The 19,011-nt window shown below is 51.4% G+C and overlaps 1 protein-coding gene across 2 annotated transcripts; it reads left to right on the top strand.

The window, feature by feature from the left end:
* The first annotated feature begins 3,183 nt into the window (after positions 1 to 3,183).
* Positions 3,184 to 18,398, top strand: SLC2A10 (solute carrier family 2 member 10). Of its 2 annotated transcripts, none has more exons than XM_055306934.1 (5): positions 3,184 to 3,253; positions 11,087 to 12,370; positions 12,825 to 12,947; positions 14,501 to 14,636; positions 16,881 to 18,398. In XM_055306934.1, the coding sequence occupies exons 1-5, from the start codon at positions 3,250 to 3,252 to the stop codon at positions 16,957 to 16,959; spliced, it is 1,626 nt and encodes a 541-aa protein (XP_055162909.1). In that variant the 5' UTR covers positions 3,184 to 3,249; the 3' UTR covers positions 16,960 to 18,398. The 2 variants fall into 2 exon arrangements, with proteins under 2 accessions (XP_055162909.1, XP_055162902.1); XM_055306927.1 differs by lacking the exon at positions 3,184 to 3,253 and adding an exon at positions 4,143 to 5,052.
* The last annotated feature ends 613 nt before the right edge of the window (positions 18,399 to 19,011 follow it).

The following is a 19,011-nucleotide window of genomic DNA, read 5'->3' as shown; positions in this document are numbered from 1 at the left end:
AGGACGAGCAAGATGGAAATCACCGTCTTTTATAATCTAATCTCTGAGATGACATCCATCACTTTTGCTTTTGCTATATTAGAAATGAGTTAGTTGGTCCTGCCCACCTTCAAGGGATACCATTTTTGAAGATGCTTACCAAAAGGACCAATTAAATCATTTCCTTTCTCTTTTGGGGCCAACAAATGAAGAGGGATTCCGTATTATCTAGGAGAGACAGCAAGCCTACACACACCCTCATGACTTTAATATGAGCCACAAAGATCTAGGGACTTCATGCTCTTTCTATCATACAACTTCTATAGGTGATCACATAGGAATGGAGTGGCCCAGACCTTGCTTTATGAGGCCCTCATGTCATCAATCTATCATAACCACTAACTCAGGAGACTGAGGAGTGAGCACTACCACAGCCACCATTACATCCCTGTGGGACCTGGACAGATCAGAAGCATAGCTCCTGGATGGGTCTGCCAACACTGCTGCCGAACAAACAGGTTAACTCACTGCAAGAGAAGCCAATAACTCAAGAGACAAGGGATTGGAAAAGAGAAAGGAAGAAATTTGTTTGGGGTGTGGGCAGCTGAGGGAGGTGGTAGGCTCAAATGTTAACAACTACCCTCTCCCTCCCCAAGATAAACACCTAGGGTAAGACCTAGGTAAGGAGAGGTTCAAGGGGGTACTGCAAGAGACCTAGCAGAGAGCGTGTGATCATGAGTGGGGGTTGGTATGTGCTCAGCACATGATCACGGGCAGAGAAGGGGATGTGGTCTTTTAGGCATTCCTTTGCTCTCAGGGCTTTTCTGGCCTGTTCCAATCATTGCAAAACATCTTCATCAGTGCAGAAAGGGCAATAGAAAATAAGAACAATGGGTTTCAGAGCATGAGTTAAGGGGTCTTGTCTATGTCTGGCTTTAACCGTTGGGGTCTGTAGTTGAGCAAGAGGACTTGCTGACATCCAAGTGACAATTCTAGAGGAGGAATTGTCATTGTCATGTGACAACAGTCATGAGGCCATTCTTGGGCTCTTCTCTATCCCAGAAAGGCAGTAGAGTGTGATGGCCAAGAGCCTGATTTCCCCAGTAGTGGGCTTGACTTCCTGCTCAGCTCTATACTATTGTGTGTCCTTGAGCACTACCTGTCTTACTTATTTATTATTCAAGCCACTTATTTTATCTCCCTTTGTCTCAGTTTCCTCATTTATAAAACAGGGGTAAATTGTCATAAAGTTACTATCTCATCGAACAGTTGTGAGGGTCAGTAGTGAGCTAATGCACCCAAAGTACTTAAAGTGTATAATTATCATTCAGTAGTTTATTGTTCCTATTATTGTTGCTGCATTAACAGTGTGCTTCGGAACTTTTTACCTTAAAACATCCATTTATTACCCTCGTGGAATTTGTGGGTCAAGAATCCAGACTGGAAACAGAAGGGATAGCTTGTCTCTGCTCCACTGTGTCAGGAGCCTCAGCTGGAAAGATGTGACAGCTAGGAGTTGGAATCATTTGAAGGAGTCTTCTGGAAACAGTGCTGGCCGACGTGTCCACACGTGGCCTGTGTGCCTTGGGCTTCTCCACAGCATGGCAGCATTGGGGTAGTTGGACTCTTTAGGGCTTGAGATGCCAGTGTCTCAGTGACCCAGCCTCAGGAGTCTGCAGGGCCACTCTGTGCCACCTACTGGTTGAAGCAGTCACAAGCCCATTTAGATTTCAGGGGAGGGAACAAATAATTTTGGAGCTGTTTTCAGGCTGCCCTAGTTATTGTTGCTGTCAGGACTGTACAAGGGTCCCCTGGCTCAGAAGGTCCTTCTTCTTTGCCCAGAGGGCCGTGTGTGTCTGTGACACACGATCCCTGCGGGGTGAGGGCGTGGCGGCCGATACCCCTGAATGAGTGCATCTGTGTGAACACGCCATGAGAGACTGGACAAGCCTGTGGCCATGCGCTGACCTCATACGTGCATTTTTGCCTGAGAGGGAGATTTGTGGGGGTGTCCGCAGCCCGGTTCCTTTCTAGAGCTCACATATGGAATGGCCCACCTATATCCACATGGATGCCTAATGAGACCCTAGCCATCACGCAGCCAGAACAGAGCTCTGCCCCAAGCCACTCCCATCTCAGTGGGCAAGTCCTTTCTGAGTTTATCTGCCATCAGCCTACTTTCCTCTGTCCCAACTGCTATCCCTTGAGTCCAGATCAACCTCCCTCTCACCTCCTGACAGCCTCCTCCACTTGGGTCACCCCGTTTCTGCCCATGTTCCCTATAACCTACTAAAACTCTCTGATTATTTCTTGTGTCCTTGGGAATAAGATCCACATTCCCTACGCTTGCCTCCCAAGGTCTTAAATGATCTGGCCCTTGCTGACCCCTCCCTCGGACTCCATCTCCCTCCACTGTCCCCACCAAGCCCTGGGCTCCAGACACCACGACTTCACTTCGGCTCTTCTTTATATTCCACGACCTCCTTCCACCACTTTCCGGTCTTGCCTCTGCTTTCTTTCCCCTGGAACCTCAGGTCTCAGCTCAGATGTCCCTCTAGAGAGCAGCCTTCCCTGCTGCTTCCCTGCGGCCACCTGCACCTGTATGCCCCAGTGTCCTGGTTTACTTCTCCGCTTGGCCTTTACCACTGCAGGGGGGTCTCCCGCTCCTGCAGGCACGTATTTCTCCTCTTCCCCCACTGGAAAGCAAGCCCCACAAGAACAGCAAAGAATCTGTCCTGTTCTTCCAGCCCATCGCCAAGGCCTAGCCCTGTGCCTGTGGTGGGTACCTGGGAGCTGCCCCAACCCAATCGTCCACCAAATGGACAATAATCCAGGGGAGAGTGAGTGGCTGAGTCGGGTATGTGAGTGTCCCGGTTGGTCAGTGTAGACGCATGAGTGTACACACACGCCGGAGAGGCCAGACTAGGAGTGTGGACTGCAGTGATTGAGGATGCTCCTTCCTGCGGGGCGCACAGGAGAGGGAAGCGTGCGGGGTTCCCCCTCCCCCCGCAGCGGGGATGACAGGGGCGGGCGGCCCAGAGCAGGATAGTTGGGGGGCCCCCAGCCAGGCCCAGGGCGGTCCCTGCGCCCCTCGGTCCCGCCTCCAGGCGCGGGGGCGCAGGGCTGGCGGACGTGGCGGGCGGGGAGGAGGGACGCAGGCGGGAGGCGGGCCGGAAAGTTTGTCGGGCGGCGGAGGCGGCGAGGCGGGGACTCGGGGCGGGGGTGCGGGCCGTCCCGGTGCCCCCAGCTCGCAGGGGAGTCGTGCTCGCCATGGGTAAGTCGTGAGCGGGCGCTGCGCCGGGAGCCCCTGCGGCCTCTCCGCGGGGCCCCACCCCGCCCCCGTGGCACCCAGTCGGGTGGGGACAGCTGGCCCCGGCTGCGCGCTGGGAGGGGACGCGGGCACACTTCCTTCCCTGCTCCTTTCTGCCTCCCAAAAAGTGCTCTTTACTTGGTACCAAGTGCGCACTCGGGGCAGGCCCCGTCCTGACCGCCTCAAGCCTTACAACCACCCCGGGCAAGGGAAACTGCTCCTATTCGGCAAAGAAACAGAAGCTCCGAAAGGAGCAACTGCAGGACTGTTTGCTGACCACTTCTAAGTGTGGCCAGGCCTCAGGATGCTGCCAGGAGCAACACAGACAAAACCTCCGCTTTGGAGGTATTCGATGAGGGGAGATGGATTAGAATCCGGAACTGGGAGGGGTGGTGTTGGGGTCGGGAGGAGAATAGGGAATTGCTTTGTTGCTGCAGGGAACTAGGATTTCCATTTCTCTCTGTGGATCCAGAGCCTCACCCTGTCTTTCAGTCATTCATCCCTCTTTGGAAGCAGGGGTTGGGGACTCTGGTGAGCAAAGCAGACAGCAGTCCTCTCTTCCATGGAGCTGACATTCCAGTTGAGAAGCTGGAAGGGAGTAAATGAATAGAATGATTTCCAAGAGCGATAAGATGCTGTGGAACACATAAAATGGGAAAATGTTGAGGGAAGCAGCTTTGTTAGGTAGGTAGGTAGCCAAGGCCTCCCAGGGTAGGAGGCGCTGGTGCTGAGACATCGCTCAGATGAAGTATGTGTACTAAGATCTGGAAAAAAACTACAAGAGGGCAGGGATAGCATGTGCAAAGGCCCTGAGGCATGAGTGAGCTGGTGTGGTCAGACCAGTGTGGCTGAAGCACAGTGGGAAAGGGGAAAAGGGTGAGAGGGAGGTCAGAGAGTTAGACAGGGGCTAGACTGTGTAGAACTTTGTAGGCCGTGGTGAGAAGTTTGGGTTTTATTCCAAATGGCATGGGAAACTGGAGAAGTTTAAGCTGGAGTGGGACATGACCTGAATTGTGTTTTAAAAACTCGCTCTGGATTATTCTGTGGAGCAACATAATAGCCAACAGTGGCTATAAGGTAGCCACGCTACAAGGTGGATACTGCTATTATCCACACTGGTAAATGGGGAAGCTCAGAGAAGTTAAGCGAGCTGCCTGAGGCCACACAGCTATGGAGTAGAAGAGCTGGGATAGAACCCCAGCATTCTGGCTTCACAGAGTCATGGCAGGAATGGTCACCAACTCCAGCTCTGACTCCAGAATCCATGCTCTTAACCCTCAAGGCCCCCTGCCCCAGAACCTGAGGGAAAACAGAGACCCAGAGAGGTTCTCCCAACAACATTCAGCTTGACCCTGATCCCTTCCACCTGCCCCTCCTAGCCCTTTGCTGCCTCCTACGTTAATTCACAGCTATTGATTGAGCATCTCCCAAGGGCAGAGCTGGGCCTGGGTGGAAGTTGGGAAGGGGGGGAGGTGCAAGCTACCTGGGCTAGCTCTGTCCTCCACAGAGATCCCAGGCTGCTTTCCCGGGCTCCCTGTCTCAGGGATTGGGCCCCGGGGTGTAGACCTGGATTCCAGCCCCCGTTCTCCTGCTTCTGGGGTGCATCACCTAGTCTACCTTTCTGACTCTCAGCATTCTCACCTATGAAATGACCCCCATATGATGCTTCTCACAAGGCGGCCTTGAGAATGACATGAGCAAATGAATGAAAGGGGCTCGGCTCACCACCTACACCACCTACACGTGGTAAATGATCCGTCAATGTGAGCTTTGCTTTTTTTTTTTTTTTTTTTTTTTTACCCCACCCAGTGTTGGGACTCTGCTTTTGTCACTTACACACTGTCACCTTGGGCAATGTCTTTACCTCTCTGTGCCTCAGTCATTTCATCTGTAAAATGGGAATGACAGCTGAGCCTGTGGCATAGGTTTGCTGTAAGGGTTAAGTCAGCTGATGCAGATACGGCTTCCAGAAGGGGAGGCGCGGCTGGCTGTGGGGAGTGCTCTGTACATATTAGCTGTGTTAGGATGTTTGGAAGTCAGCCCTCTGGGTGAGGATATTTGCATAGTTCAGTTTAGCTCTGGTTTCTCCCTGGAATTTCAGGGAGAGCCATGGCAGATCTCTGGCGGGGGAGGGACCCAGTGTGTTGTGACTTCTGGTTGAAATGCTATTCTGGTGTCACCAACAGGAGGCTCCCTGGGACTTAAGCAACTAGCTGGTGATACATGTACCCGAAACCTGACTTCTTTCCCCTTCCGCTGATCCTTGATTCTCTCTCCCTGGGAAGCTCTGACCTCCACAGTAAGGGGCTTAGGGGATCAGGGCATTTCCTCCAGTGTGAGACAGCTCAGCTTCACATACAACTTTTTTTTTTTTTTTTTAGAGAGAGGGAAGGAGAGAGAGAGTGTGTGTGTATACAGGTAAAGGGAGGGACAGAGAGAGGGAGAGAGAGAATCTTAAGCAGGCTCCACACTCAGCAGAGAGCCTGTTATGGGGCTCAGTCTCATGACCTGTCATGACCTGAGCTGAAATAAAGAGAGGGACATTTAGCCAACTGAGCCCCCCTGGGTGCGCTTAGACAGATAATTCATAGAAAGGGAGACCAGTTCCCAAACCCAGGCTGGGCCCTCCTTTGGGGGCCAGAATTTACTCTTACTTCCTGTGGAGTGTGGTCCCTTTCAGACCTTAGACCTCTCCAAAGAAACATCTCCCTCAAGAGCCAAGACCCTTCCTCTCTGGATTCCCTAAGCCTCCAGAGTCCCTTCATTCAATCATCTGTTTATTCAACAATTATTTCCTGAGCTCCAGGAACTGTCATCAGTGTTAGGGAGTGGCTAAGGACAAACAATTCCTGTTCCTTTTGGGACTGGCACTCTGGTTGGAGAGAAGGATAAGTATGTAAAATACATAGCTCTTTCAGATGGTGAGAAGGACTATGGAGAGCAAGCAGGGAAGGGCAAGGGAAGTGATGTGATGGGGAGTTGGGTGGAAAAGGCCTCAGGAGAAGGCCGTGTTTGAGTACAGACCATTGGGTGAGAGGGGGAGGGATGGAGGGAGAGGGCTCTCCTAGCATAGGGGACAGCTGGTAAAAAGCCTTGGGTTGAGTCAAACAGGAATGAGGAGGAACAGCAAGGAAGCTGGCATGGCCGAGCTGAGAGAGAGAGAGAGAGAGAGAGAGCGCACAGGCAGATCCAGCAGAGCACTGAAGGCCACTGTAAGGACTTCAGCTCTTGAGGGCTCTGAGCAGAATGACTTAGGCTGTCCCAGGATGCCCCTGGCTATCATGTAGCATCCTGTGACGTTCCCATGTGCCTGAGGCAGTCCTTGCAATGCCATGTGGTGACGCCTCCCTAGTCTCCAACTCAGTCATTGGCTTATTTGACAGAAGGAGCCCCTCTGGGGTGTCAGGTCGGGGACTGGGGCTCAGGAGGCACAGACGGTAAGTCTCCATTGCCGCCCTGCTCAGTTTAACAAGGAAGCCGCACCCACAAACCTGAGACGGTGTCAGCAAGGGACAGGGCAATGCAGAGGTGGTGAGAAGTGAAAAATGTGGCTTGGAAAAAAAAATGTGGCTTGGAAAATGGAGGAAGACGTATGGGAATTAGCCAGGGCCTTCCCTGAATTACCTTAAGAAGAAGAAGGGAAGGGAAGGGGAGGGGAGGGGAGGGGAGGGGAGAGGAGAGGAGGGGAGGGGAGGGGAGAAAGGAAAGGGAAAGAAGAGAAGAAGAGAAAAGAAAAGGGAAAAAGTAGGAAGAAGAGAAAAAGAAAAAAGCTGTTTCTTAGTCACTAAGACATTCATGGCTTCAGGAGCTGGGGCTCAGGCAGTGTTGTCGGGGACACCCCCTCCAAAGGGGAAGATGGCCCCCAGCTGCTCCAGACATGTAGACTACCAGCTTTGCATTTTTAGTGAGTAAACACAGTGGCCCAGCCCAGCGTCAGCACGTGTTCATTGCTGCCCAGGGCCTGGGAACCTGCTGGTTGTTCAGATCTGGGTCTTGGATGCCCTGGAGCCAGGCCGGGGAGGTGGGGTGAGGGGAGGGGAGTCATTTCTACCCAAACCAGGAGACTGAGAAACAAAGCACAGGGAAGGGCAGCACCCCAACAGAGAGGGGGGATGCCAAAGAGCAGACACATACAACTCAAAGCCCTTTGGAGAGGTGACCGCGAGCGGGGCCCGACAAGGATGAGTGGGGACCCAGGCAATGCAGGGAGAGCAGAGGGGCGTGAAAGTGGATGGTTGTGCTGGCAACAAGTGTGCACTGGGCTTGTGGGAGGCAGGAGGGGAAGTGGGGACAGAGCTGGGGAAGGGTATGACTGAGGAGTTTGGCTGGGGGCCACCAGCTAAGGAGTTAGGACTTACTAGAGCAGAGGACGGGAGCCATGGCTTAAGGAAGGGGATGTGCTTCCCTAGTCTTTCCAATGGCCCTGACTCCCTGGGGGCTGTCCTTCGTAGTTCCTTGGGGCACTGTTGGTTTGCGATGCTCTGTGACTGGGTTTTCCTGAGAGCTAAGGCATCTGTCCCGCCCCCCCCCCCCCCACGCTGCACTGCTGCTCTCTCTCACACCCCACCTACCTTTGATTGTCCTTCTTACTTGAAGTCCATTCGGCAAAGCTCTTAAGTATATGGGTTTGGGAGTCAGATGGATCAGCGTTGGAGTTCTGATCCTGTTGCCTCCCAGCTGTGGGAACACTCTGAGCCTTACTTTCCCCATCTCTAAAATGGGGATAACTGTAGCTATACCATCTAGGGGTTGTTACGAAGATGGGTTGAGAGAAGGCACTGAAGTCTTTACATAGGGGAGCTACTCAATAAATGACACCTGTTATCAGTACTATATTATTTCACTATTATTTTTGCTGTTCTGCTCTTAAACCACTGTGACCCAAAGCTGCCCCGATGCATTTTCCTTTTTTTTTTGTTTAATATTTTATTTTATTTATTCATGAGAGACACAGAGAGGCAGAGACACAGGCAGAGGGAGAAACAGGCTCCATGCAAGGAGCCCGATGTGGGACTCGATCTCAGGAATTCAGGATCATGCCCTGAGCCAAAGGCAGATGCTCAACCGCTGAGCCACCCAGGCGTCCCCCCAATGCATTTTCCAACGAGACCTGTGGACAGTCAGCTTGGCCTCTGAGCTCCTTGGCTGGGTTCCCTTTCAGCTCCAGAGAACTGAGGAGATGGCAAACAAATTCTGTTTTCACTTGATTGCCTCACATGGCCTGGAAGTACCTTCCCTTCTGGCAGTAGGCTCCAGGAACCGAGGGAGATGGGGCAAAGGGAGGTGAAGACAGGGCAGGACCTTGGTACTGTCATCTTCCTAGGGTGCTCGTTGATGGTCATGAACAGGAGGTGCAGGACCAGCCAGGGAAAGGGAGGCGGTGATTTCCCAGAGGCAGGGTGGGAGGGAGAAGGGTGAGCAGAATTGGGAGCTGAGCCTTCCACCCGTGAAACTCCACCCCACCCCCTACCCCCCCACACCTCCCACACAAGAATTGCCTAATAGAGATGCGGAAAGGTAGAGGTAGGAGAGAACAGCGCAAAATCATAACATGCCAAGGGTTTGTAATGGAGTGGTTAAGGGTGTGGATTGTGGAGTCAGACCGCCCGGCTTTGAGTCCGGGCTTAGCTACTGACTACTTTTGACCTTAGACAAGTCACTTCCCCTCTGATGGTCAGTTTGTTCATTCATAAATAATTCAAAAGTCCACCACATGAAGTTATATTAAGTCAAATGTGTTACTGCATTTAAGTGCCCAAAGCAGTGCCTACTTCAGAGAAAACACTCAGTGAATCTGACTGTAGTATTATGAATATTCTTGTCAGGTCCAGGGTGGGTGTGGGTGTGATACTGCTAGGTTATTCCAGATGCTTCTAGAAATATCTAAGTGTAAGTATGTGAATTAAGAGTAACCTGTAGGGATCCCTGGGTGGTGCAGCGGTTTGGCGCCTGCCTTTGGCCCAGGGCGCGATCCTGGAGACGCTGGATCGAATCCTGCGTCGGGCTCCCGGTGCATGGAGCCTGCTTCTCCCTCTGCCTGTGTCTCTGCCTCTCTCTCTCTCTCTCTCTCTGTGTGTGTAACTATCATAAATAAATAAAACTTAAAAAAAAAAAAGAGTAACCTGTAAGTGCACTGCCAGTATGGTGGCTGGCTGCTAGCCACATGTGGCTATTTTTACATTTAAATTAGTGAAAATTAAATAAAATTGAAAAATTCAGTTCATTAGTCACTTTAGCCATATTTTAAGTGCTCAGGAACCACATGTGCTGGTAACTGCTCTCTCTTCCCAGCTCAAGCCTTCAAAGACTGCCTCCATCCACTGAGAATGAAATTCATTATTATCTTCATGACCTAAAAAGTTCCATGTGATCTGGCCCCTGCCTGCTTCTCCTGCCTCATTATCTCCTATGGCTCCAGCCACCTTGGCCTCCTTACTGAAAGCACTGTGATTAAAAGCTTGCACTTTCTAGCTGCATCCGTCACTCACTTGCTCTGTGACCATGAGAAAGTTTCTTAACTTCTCTGAGCTTGGAGGATGGTACTAATAATAATATGTGATAGGGTTGTTTTAAGAATTAAATAAGTAAATGCATATAAAATTTTTAAAACAGGGCCTAGCACTTAGTGTCACATAAGCACTAGCTATTAATTCTCAAAACTATCTTGCTTCAGGGCTTTTGTTTTGCTATTCCCTCTGTCTAGAATATTCTTCTCCCAGATTTTATATGGCTTTCACCCTCACTTAATTCAGATCTCTGCTCAAATCTTCTCTCTTTGAGAGGCCTTAACTGACTACCCTATTTAAGATAGAACTCCTCCATCATTTTCAATCCAGTTGCTTTTTTTAATGACACCTATCACCTGAAGTTATATATATATTTATTTATCGTCTGCCTTTTGCTACTAGAATATCAGGTGCTTGAGCACACTACTGTATTGAAAGCCCCATGAACAGTCTGGCATGTTGTAGATGCCAGATAAATAAGTTTTTGAATGATTGGGTGAATGGATGCATAGACGGATGGGTAAGTGTGTGAATGGGTACATAAGGGATGGAATACAAAGATTGGTGGATGAATGGATGTATGTGTGGATAGATGTGTCAATAGACGGATGGTGAATTAAGGAGTATATGAATGACCAAATGGATGGATGAATATGTGGTAGATGGAGCAAATGGATGGATAGAGGAGGAGATGATGAAGGGATGGATGCATAGATTGATTAATAAATAGCTGAATAGATGAATAGATGTAGTAGATGGATGGATGGATGGATGATGAATGATGAATGCATGCATTCATGCATGTGTAGTTGGATGGCTGGATAAATGGATGGAATGGATGGATGGATGGGGATGAAGGAGAGACGGATGAAGAATGAAGTGGATTGATGAATGGATGGATAGATGCATGAAAGCCTGCATGAGTAGATGGATGAGTGAATAAATGGATGGAGTGGGTGGGTAAATGGATGAACTGGATGCATGTAGGGAGGGATGAGAGAAGAAGTGGGTGGATAGATGAATGTATTGATGAATGGATGAATGGATTGATGGATGGATGAATGGATCAGTAGATGGATAGATAGGTGAATGACAGTAGATGGATGGAGGGGTGGGTAGGTGAAGGAAGGAGTGGATGGATGAAAGATGGATGGATCAATGAATGGATGGGTAGATGGACGGACAGGTGAATAGACGGAGTAGCTGGGTGGATAGATGAGGGGTTGACAGATGGATGATGCTCTGGTAAGGAACCATCCTGAACTCTGCTCCTGTCACTTTTGTTTTCCAGGCCATCCCCAACTGCTCCTGCCCCTGTGTGCCTCTGTGTCTTTGCTGGGTGGCCTGACCTTTGGTTATGAACTGGCAGTCGTATCAGGTGCCCTGCTGCCACTGCAGCTTGACTTTGGGCTATCCTGCTTGGAGCAGGAGCTCCTGGTGGGCAGCCTGCTCCTGGGGGCTCTCCTCGCCTCCCTGGTGGGGGGCACCTTCATCGACCAGTATGGCAGGAAACAAGCCATCCTCGGCAGCAACTTGGTGCTTTTGGCAGGCAGCCTGAGCCTAGGCCTGGCTGGCTCCCTGGCCTGGCTGGTCTTGGGCCGCTTGGTGGCTGGCTTTGCCATCTCCCTCTCCTCCATGGCCTGCTGTATTTATGTGTCAGAGCTGGTGGGGCCACGGCAGCGGGGAGTGCTGGTGTCCCTCTATGAGGCCGGCATCACCCTGGGCATCCTGCTCTCCTATGCACTCAACTATGCACTGGCTGGTGCCCCCGGGGGATGGAGGCATATGTTTGGCTGGGCCGCTGCACCTGCTCTTCTGCAGTCCCTCAGCCTCTTCTGTCTCCCTGCTGGTACCACCAAAGCTGCAGCCAACAAGGACCTCATTCCTCTCCAGGGAGGGGAGGCCACCAAGCTGGGCCTAGGGAGGCCGAGATACTCCCTTCTGGACCTCTTCAGGGCACGGGATAACATGCGAGGCCGGACTGTGGTGGGGCTGGGGCTAGTGATTTTCCAGCAGCTAACGGGGCAGCCCAATGTGCTTTGCTATGCCTCCACCATCTTCCACTCGGTTGGCTTCCGTGGGGGCTCCTCGGCTGTGCTGGCCTCTGTGGGACTTGGCACGGTGAAGGTGGTGGCTACCCTGGCTGCCATGGGACTGGTGGACCGAGCGGGCCGCAGAGCCCTATTACTGGCTGGCTGTGCCCTTATGGCCCTGTCAGTCAGTGGCATAGGCCTTGTCAGCTTTGCCGCACCCATGGACTCTGGTCCGAGTTGCCTGGCCATGCCCAACGCCACTAGGCTGTCAGGCCTCCCTGGAGACCCTAGCCTGCCGAGGGGCAGCACTCCACTTCCATTGCCAACAACCAGTGAGAACCAAGGGAAGCCAGTCTTGTCAACCTCTAAGAAAATCAAGCTTCATCCCAGAGCTGGGAACCCCACAGCCCCTCCCCTGCAAATGGCCTTAAGCACTGCCTCCCCTGCATCCCATCCTGCCCCAGAGCGTGCCTTGCTGCACTGGACCGCACTGGTCTGCATGATGGTCTTTGTGAGTGCCTTCTCCTTTGGATTTGGACCAGGTAGGTGGGAGTTCTCTTGCAGGTAACTCTGCAGCCTTTTACCCCACCCAGCAGAAAGGTTGGGGACCGTGTCAGTCAGGGTCTCAGAGGGACACTAGAGGTGGCTTGACCATGAAGCCAATGAAGCTTACACTTTAAGGACTCCTTGCTTACTTGCAGGCTCTTCTTCCAAGGGCCTAATTTTCTGTTCCTAGTGTGGGGGCCTTTCTTATAAAGGTCCCCAAATTATTTAAGCTTTGGGCCTCATGAAACCTGATTTGCCCCTGGATAAATCTTTCAAAAGGTTTACAGAAAGGGGTTCTTGCAGGGGTATCAGGGAGGCAGTGGGAGGACTGGGTGTCAGGGGCCTGACATTCTGCTGAGTCACATTGTCATGGGGCTGTCCGCTGAGCCACGGGGGCCAGGCCCCAGTTCCCACCACAGCCCACAAGTCCTCCCTGCTTTCCTGTCCTAGTGACCTGGCTTGTCCTTAGCGAGATCTATCCCATGGAGATCCGGGGCCGAGCCTTCGCCTTCTGTAACAGCTTCAACTGGGCCTGCAACCTCCTTGTCAGCCTCTCCTTCCTCGACCTCATTGGTGAGTCCTCTGGCCTAATTCCATGGTCTGATCCCTTCTAGATCCAAGAACACTTGTCTCCAGACAGCCAGGACTTCCATATCTGACTGGGTCTAAGTGACAGAAAAGCCAGGGCAAACTAGCTGATGAACAAAAGGGAGGATTTTTGTCATAAATCACAGAAAAGTGGCCAGTGGCCAGCTTCAAGCACTGCTGATCCCTGGGCTGCCATAAAGCTGCCGCCCGGCCCCGCTCTCTTTCTGCTCTGCCTCCCATGCTGTCAGCTTCTGTCTCAGCCAGACCCACCTCATGGTGGCAGGGGTGGCACCTGCAGATCTTGAAGTATGGCATTCAAGAAAGAGTATTTCTTTCCCCGTGCTCTTGCCCATGTCCTGGGATGGGCTCCTGTTGGCTCAGCAAGACTGCATGCCCATCTACGGCTAGAAGGCTGCAAGACTCTGATGCCCAGGCCTGGGGCATTTAGCACCCCCTGGAGTCAGGGCCGGTGGGGAATGGCTTCACCCAACCACACGGACAGAGGTAGAGGGGGTTGTCTCCTCAAAATAGAATCAGAGGCTAGTATCTTCAAAGGTGGGAGGAGAGGCTGACAAAGAGAAGACATGACCTTCTAGGCTTCTACCTTAGATGGTTCCAGGCCCCATCAAGGAGTGGGCCAGCTTGATTGACAGCCTGGAAATTGAGGCTGAAGAAGGGGAAAAGCCTCCATCTGGAAGCCATCTGTGATTGCTGTGGTAGGGGAGAGAACAACTCCCTGGGGTGATGGGGTGGGGGGAGTCTGGAGGTCTGAGGGTGGGGCTCGGGTACTCACCCACCCCCCATCTTCTTCACTGTAGCTGTGAGGATTAAGTGGAGGCCCAGCTGGTCAGGGAAGGTCACTCAGAGGTCCTGGCCTCTAAAGGTGAGAATGGCCATGGCTCTGGAAGGTCATCGATGCTTCTGCCTCAACAAAGCCTTCCCCTCAGAAAGTCTCCTTTCTCTGATCTGGACTGATGGCCTTCTAAGGAGCCAGAGTCACCCCGGTGGTCCAGGTTGCTGGCCCTGAAACCCTGGCCCTCACCTGAGGCTCCAGGAAGAGACAGGGGCTGGGGAACGATCTGGGAGTCAGACACAGGCCAAATGGGCTGAAACCTTATTCCCTGGATACTCAATTCATTCACCCAATAACCAGTTTATAGAATTTCTGAGGATCTTTTTTCATTAGGGGCTGGGCTGGGCCAAGCCTGCAACTATTTTGCTGCTAAAGTAAAGGCCATTTCCCCTCCATTCCTGTTTTCAGATTATGAACTCAGTCCTCTGGGTAGTGTTTTAGGTGTGGGTGAGTGTGTTTCCCATGCAGACCAGATGTCCTCATCTGTGTTTGCACATCTGGGCCCTGGTCCTTTGCTTCCCTCTGGGATAACCAGTCCTACTTATCTGACAGCTTGTTGTCTTCATTCTGCAAATCAGACATCTGGAGAATTTGCTTTGGGGGAACTGACTCGCAGTGCCCTCTCTGGAACCAGCCGGCTAGACAGGCTGCACCTCTGCTCACACTCCCGCCCTCCTGTTCCCAGGTACCATTGGCTTGTCCTGGACCTTCCTGCTCTACGGGCTGACCGCTGTCCTCAGCCTGGGCTTCATCTACTCATTTGTCCCTGAAACGAAAGGTCTGTCATTGGCAGAGATAGACCAGCAGTTCCAGAGGAGACGGTAAGAGGAGACAGGGTAAAAGACTCACATCACACCCTGAGCAGATCAGTTCAGGATTTACTTCTCGTACTTTCCCTTTGCAAGAGACTGATTTTCTCCTCCTCCTGACTGTCTTAGTGCCCGGACGCTGTCAGTTTTGTCTTGTCTTCGTGCAGGAGCTATTTTCCTGGAGTTGTTTGTGTCTTCCTCCAGCAGAGTTTAATTTGACTGTGAGGCCCCAGCTCATGAGAATTTTAAGGCCATGCGGTTATGGAATCACGTAAGGTCAGAGTAGTAGAATCTTAGAGTCATAGAAGCTTAGAGAAAATAGTCTAACTGTGGCCTTTTAAAGTCACACACAAAGACCTGTGGGCTTAATCTACTGATTCATTAGGAGTTTATTAAATCCCTATTATGTTCCAGGCCATGTCTGGGCCTTAGGAGACATGGCCAAGAGTATGATGGGCAAGGTCCTTGTCCTCCTGGAGCTTCCATTCTATTGGAGAAGTGGGAACAGAAAATAAATAAGTCAACAAATGCAGCAACAAGAGCATTTTGGTTAGTGATATGTATCTGGGAGAAAATGAAACAGAGTGAAGTATGTTGAGAAGGCCTGATTGGCAGAACAGGGTTGTGGCTAAATTGGAGTGGGCAGTCAGAGAGGGGGGACCTCGGAGGAGGTGCAATTTAAATGCGTGAGAAGGAGGGACACCTGGGTGGCTCAGCAGTTGGGCATCTGCCTTTGGCTTAGGTCGTGATTCTGGGGTCCCAGATTGAGTCCTGCATTGGGCTCCCCTTGAGGAGCCTGCTTCTCCCTCTTGCCTGTGTCTCTGCCTCTATGTGCCTCTCGTGAATAAATAAAATCTTAAATAAATAAATAAATAAATAAATAAATAAATAAATAAATAAATATGTGAGAAGGAGACAGCTGCGTAGAGATGAGGGGAGGAGTATTCCAGGTAGAGGGAACAGTATGTGCAAAGGTCCTGTGGTTGGGAGTGTATCTGGCATATGCAAGGAACCACAAGGAAGCCAGTGCGGCTGAAACAGAGGGAAGGAGGGCAGGAGGGCTAGAAGATCAGCTCAGCCAAGCTGGTAGGAGCTTGATCATGTAAGGTCTTTAGGTCACAGAGAGAAGTTCAGAATCTTAGCATCATGGAGCCTTGGGGGCCATTTAAATAAGAAATGAGAGGAATAGGAGCATCAGAAGGGACCTAAAAACTCTACAATCCTAAATATCCTTGGCAAATGCCCCTGGTTACTTCTTGTAGTAAAGGGAGTCACCAGCACCTGACTGCCCTTTCTACTCCTGGGAGGCCCTAAATGACTAAAAAGATCAACTTCTAATATGCAGTTGGACCTTGCCTCCTGCATCTCCTGCCAAGTGCCACCCCAACCTGGCCCCTGAAGGGATGCAGCACTAGTCTAGAGCAAAAGCCTCTAACCTGCTCCACCCCAACCCTGAGGGTTCTCTGCTGGTGGAACACCCCCAATTTGTCAGATGGCCCCCCTGCAGGTCACTCAGCAGCCCAACCCTATTGGTTAGGAAATAGATCTGGCTGCTCAGAATGGTCTGGATGTAGGGGGTCCAGGGCTGGGGTGGCGGCTGTGCTCTGAGAGGTCATCCAGGGTTGGAAGTTCCTTCTCTGGTGGCTCCACCCTCCCTTTGATAATTACCTTTCCCACATGGCCTGTGACAGTGAGCCACCACGGTCCTGCAAGAGGGAAGGTGGGAGGGGACACACAACCTGAAAGATGCTCACGTCACTTCCACCTGCATCCTTTGGACAGAATCTGACTACACCTACATGTGGGGGAGGCTGAGAAACAGAGGCTATAATCTGGGGAGCTGTGTGCCCAGCTAAAAATCAAGGTACTGTTACTAGGCTTAAAAGGGGGGAGTCCAGGTACTAGGAGCCACCTGGAATCTCTGCCATACTGGCTTTCTTGGGAGAAGATTCCAGAACCCCTCCTCTGGAGGGGCTAAGGAGTCTGAAAGGCAGGTAGAAGCCAGCTTTGGGGTAAAGCAGGTTGTGATCGCAGCCAAGGGGAGTGGCAGGTTGGACCTGGGAATTCAGGGGTCACGTGGCGGAGCCTGGGCCAGCCTGTGGGGCAAGAAAGCTGAGTCTGCTGTGACCTGAGGAGGAGACTGAAAGTTAGGGGCTCTGACAGGGTCTGGCAGTCACCACTTCAGTTCCTGACATCAGAGGCCACAGAGACAGACAGAGACAGACACCCCACCCCACCCCACTCTCTGCTTGACAGGTTTGCTCTGAGCTTTGGCCACAGGCAGAGCTCCGCCGGCATCCCATACACCCGCATTGAGGTCTCTGCAGCCACCTGAGGAGTCCATCTGCCTGGAACATGCTGGAACCGTGGCTGTAGCAGACTCACTCCTCAGCTCCCCGCTTGTCTGGCCCCTGGAACACTGTTTTAGGTGGCTCCATAAGAGTCATCTCTGCTCCAGAAGAGGTCTTTGGGGCCCAGGTGAAAGAGGAGAAAGTTTGAGAACCCGAAAGTCTTCATTTTGAACCTCAGGCTCTGAGAGGCCCTGAGGATACACCTTCTTGCCTCAGTTTCCCTACTGTCCCTGCACATCCCCGCAGTACGTATAATGAAAACATCTCATGGAGTCTGTTGCTCCATGGGCTTCCTCAAAGAACCTCTAGGGTACCAGCGCCTGGAAGGAAGTCTTCTCTGGTGTCACCCCAAATCCAGACAAGGATACTTCAGTCTCTGCTCTCTTTTCCCATCTGGCTGGGACTTTCTGGTGAGGCGGAAGCCTGCTTCTATCATTCACCAACTCAGATTGGTGGATAAGATGTTGAATTCCAGTCCTGCTTTTCTGGGGTCCTTGCCGTAGGACCATAGGCCTCGGTTTCCCCATATGTACAATGGGGGACCCTGACCAAGGAGTTCTTAAGATTGCTTCTGATGCCAATGAACTGGAATTCTAAATGCTGCTCATAGAACGTGTATTCAGCATGGGCCCTGCCCTCAAGTGACTGGCCATCTCTTTAGGGGATGTGAGTTTTACTTAGGGGAGCAATAAATAGAATTCCAGAATGGTGTGCACTAAAACCCAAGGTGCAGGAAGCAAGCTCCAGGAGCTGTTTCTAGGATGCTGCAGGAGAACTTTGTAAAAAGGAGGTGGGTTTGGGGGGCCACCAAGCCGGGCTTGTTGACGTTGCCTCGGTCCCCTGGCAGCTGTTGACCTTGGGTGACTTAACGGCTCGGCTCTCACTAGCCTCAGTTCCCACATCTACAGAATGGGGATGATTAGGCCCCTGGGCGTGTCCTTAACCCCTGCCTTCCTGCAGGAAGGTCTTCAGTTGGTCCCATTCAGCTGATCAGGGCCACGGTGTCAGGGAGGTTTCTGCTCACCCTCAGCTACCCAGGTCCCCACCTTTGGGACATTGTTAAGGGTCACCCCCTGAGGGGTAAGTCAGATGAGACTGAGCAAGAATCTTAGATCTGAGGTCAGTAGAGGAAGAGACAGGCAAGAGTGAGTTCCCGGATGCCAAGGAACATGAAGAGCTGGTGTGGGACAATGCTTTGTCATCTGTGCCTGCTCCACACCTAGTGGACTCTGGCCCCTCGACCTCTCTCCTCTTGTTCTAGATGCTTCCCTTGTACCCCGTGGTATGCTGGAGGCCCCTCATACTCACTTGTGAGAGCCCGTTGTTAAGTTTTCGAGACTTTTGCCAGCTGGTTGTTAAACATAGCCGTTTATAGATATTAAATTATTGAATATTTCAATAAATTATATTAAAAATAAAAGTAATAAATACTAAAAACTCATCACTTCCTTATTTTGCTACAATTCACCATCATCTGTGCTCTTGAGACTACTTGGCATCTAGGGTGTCTAATGAGAGACATGGGGGAGATCCTGCACATGTCCCGATTCTGTGTACAAGACGTCATGCTGGTCACTCAGAACTGCCCACGGGGAGTGAACTGGGACCACAGGGATGGGGGGGCACTACAAGACAGGGCTTGACTTATTGTTTCCTTGATGTTCCCACCTTAAGAATGCAATGGATAAAATGTGAATAATGCAAATTAACCTGGTGAGTGTGACTGTCGCATCCATAGCTGAGACATTGAGGCCCTAAACATTGAGGGAATATTTTTCCACTCCCAAACACTATTACCCAAAGCAACAGACAGGTTGCCCACATCACTGGTGAAGGCGTCCTGAGCAACATCATTGTTTTACTTTCGTCTTACTCATTAACGTAAACAAAAATTGCAACCAGAGTTCATGTCGAAACGGCACTCGTTCTGCAGAGATGCGAGAGGCCCCTTCGCTGAGTCAGATTGTGGTCTGGCGTTTATTCCTAGTCTGATTTTGTCAAGTCATGGCTAAACTGCAGTGATAGTTGGTTTTGGA

The sequence above is a fragment of the Nyctereutes procyonoides genome, unplaced genomic scaffold, assembly GCF_905146905.1.
Source record: "Nyctereutes procyonoides isolate TBG_1078 unplaced genomic scaffold, NYPRO_anot_genome, whole genome shotgun sequence".
NCBI classification, from domain to species: domain Eukaryota; kingdom Metazoa; phylum Chordata; class Mammalia; order Carnivora; family Canidae; genus Nyctereutes; species Nyctereutes procyonoides.
This window is presented reverse-complemented; position numbering and strand designations above follow the sequence as displayed.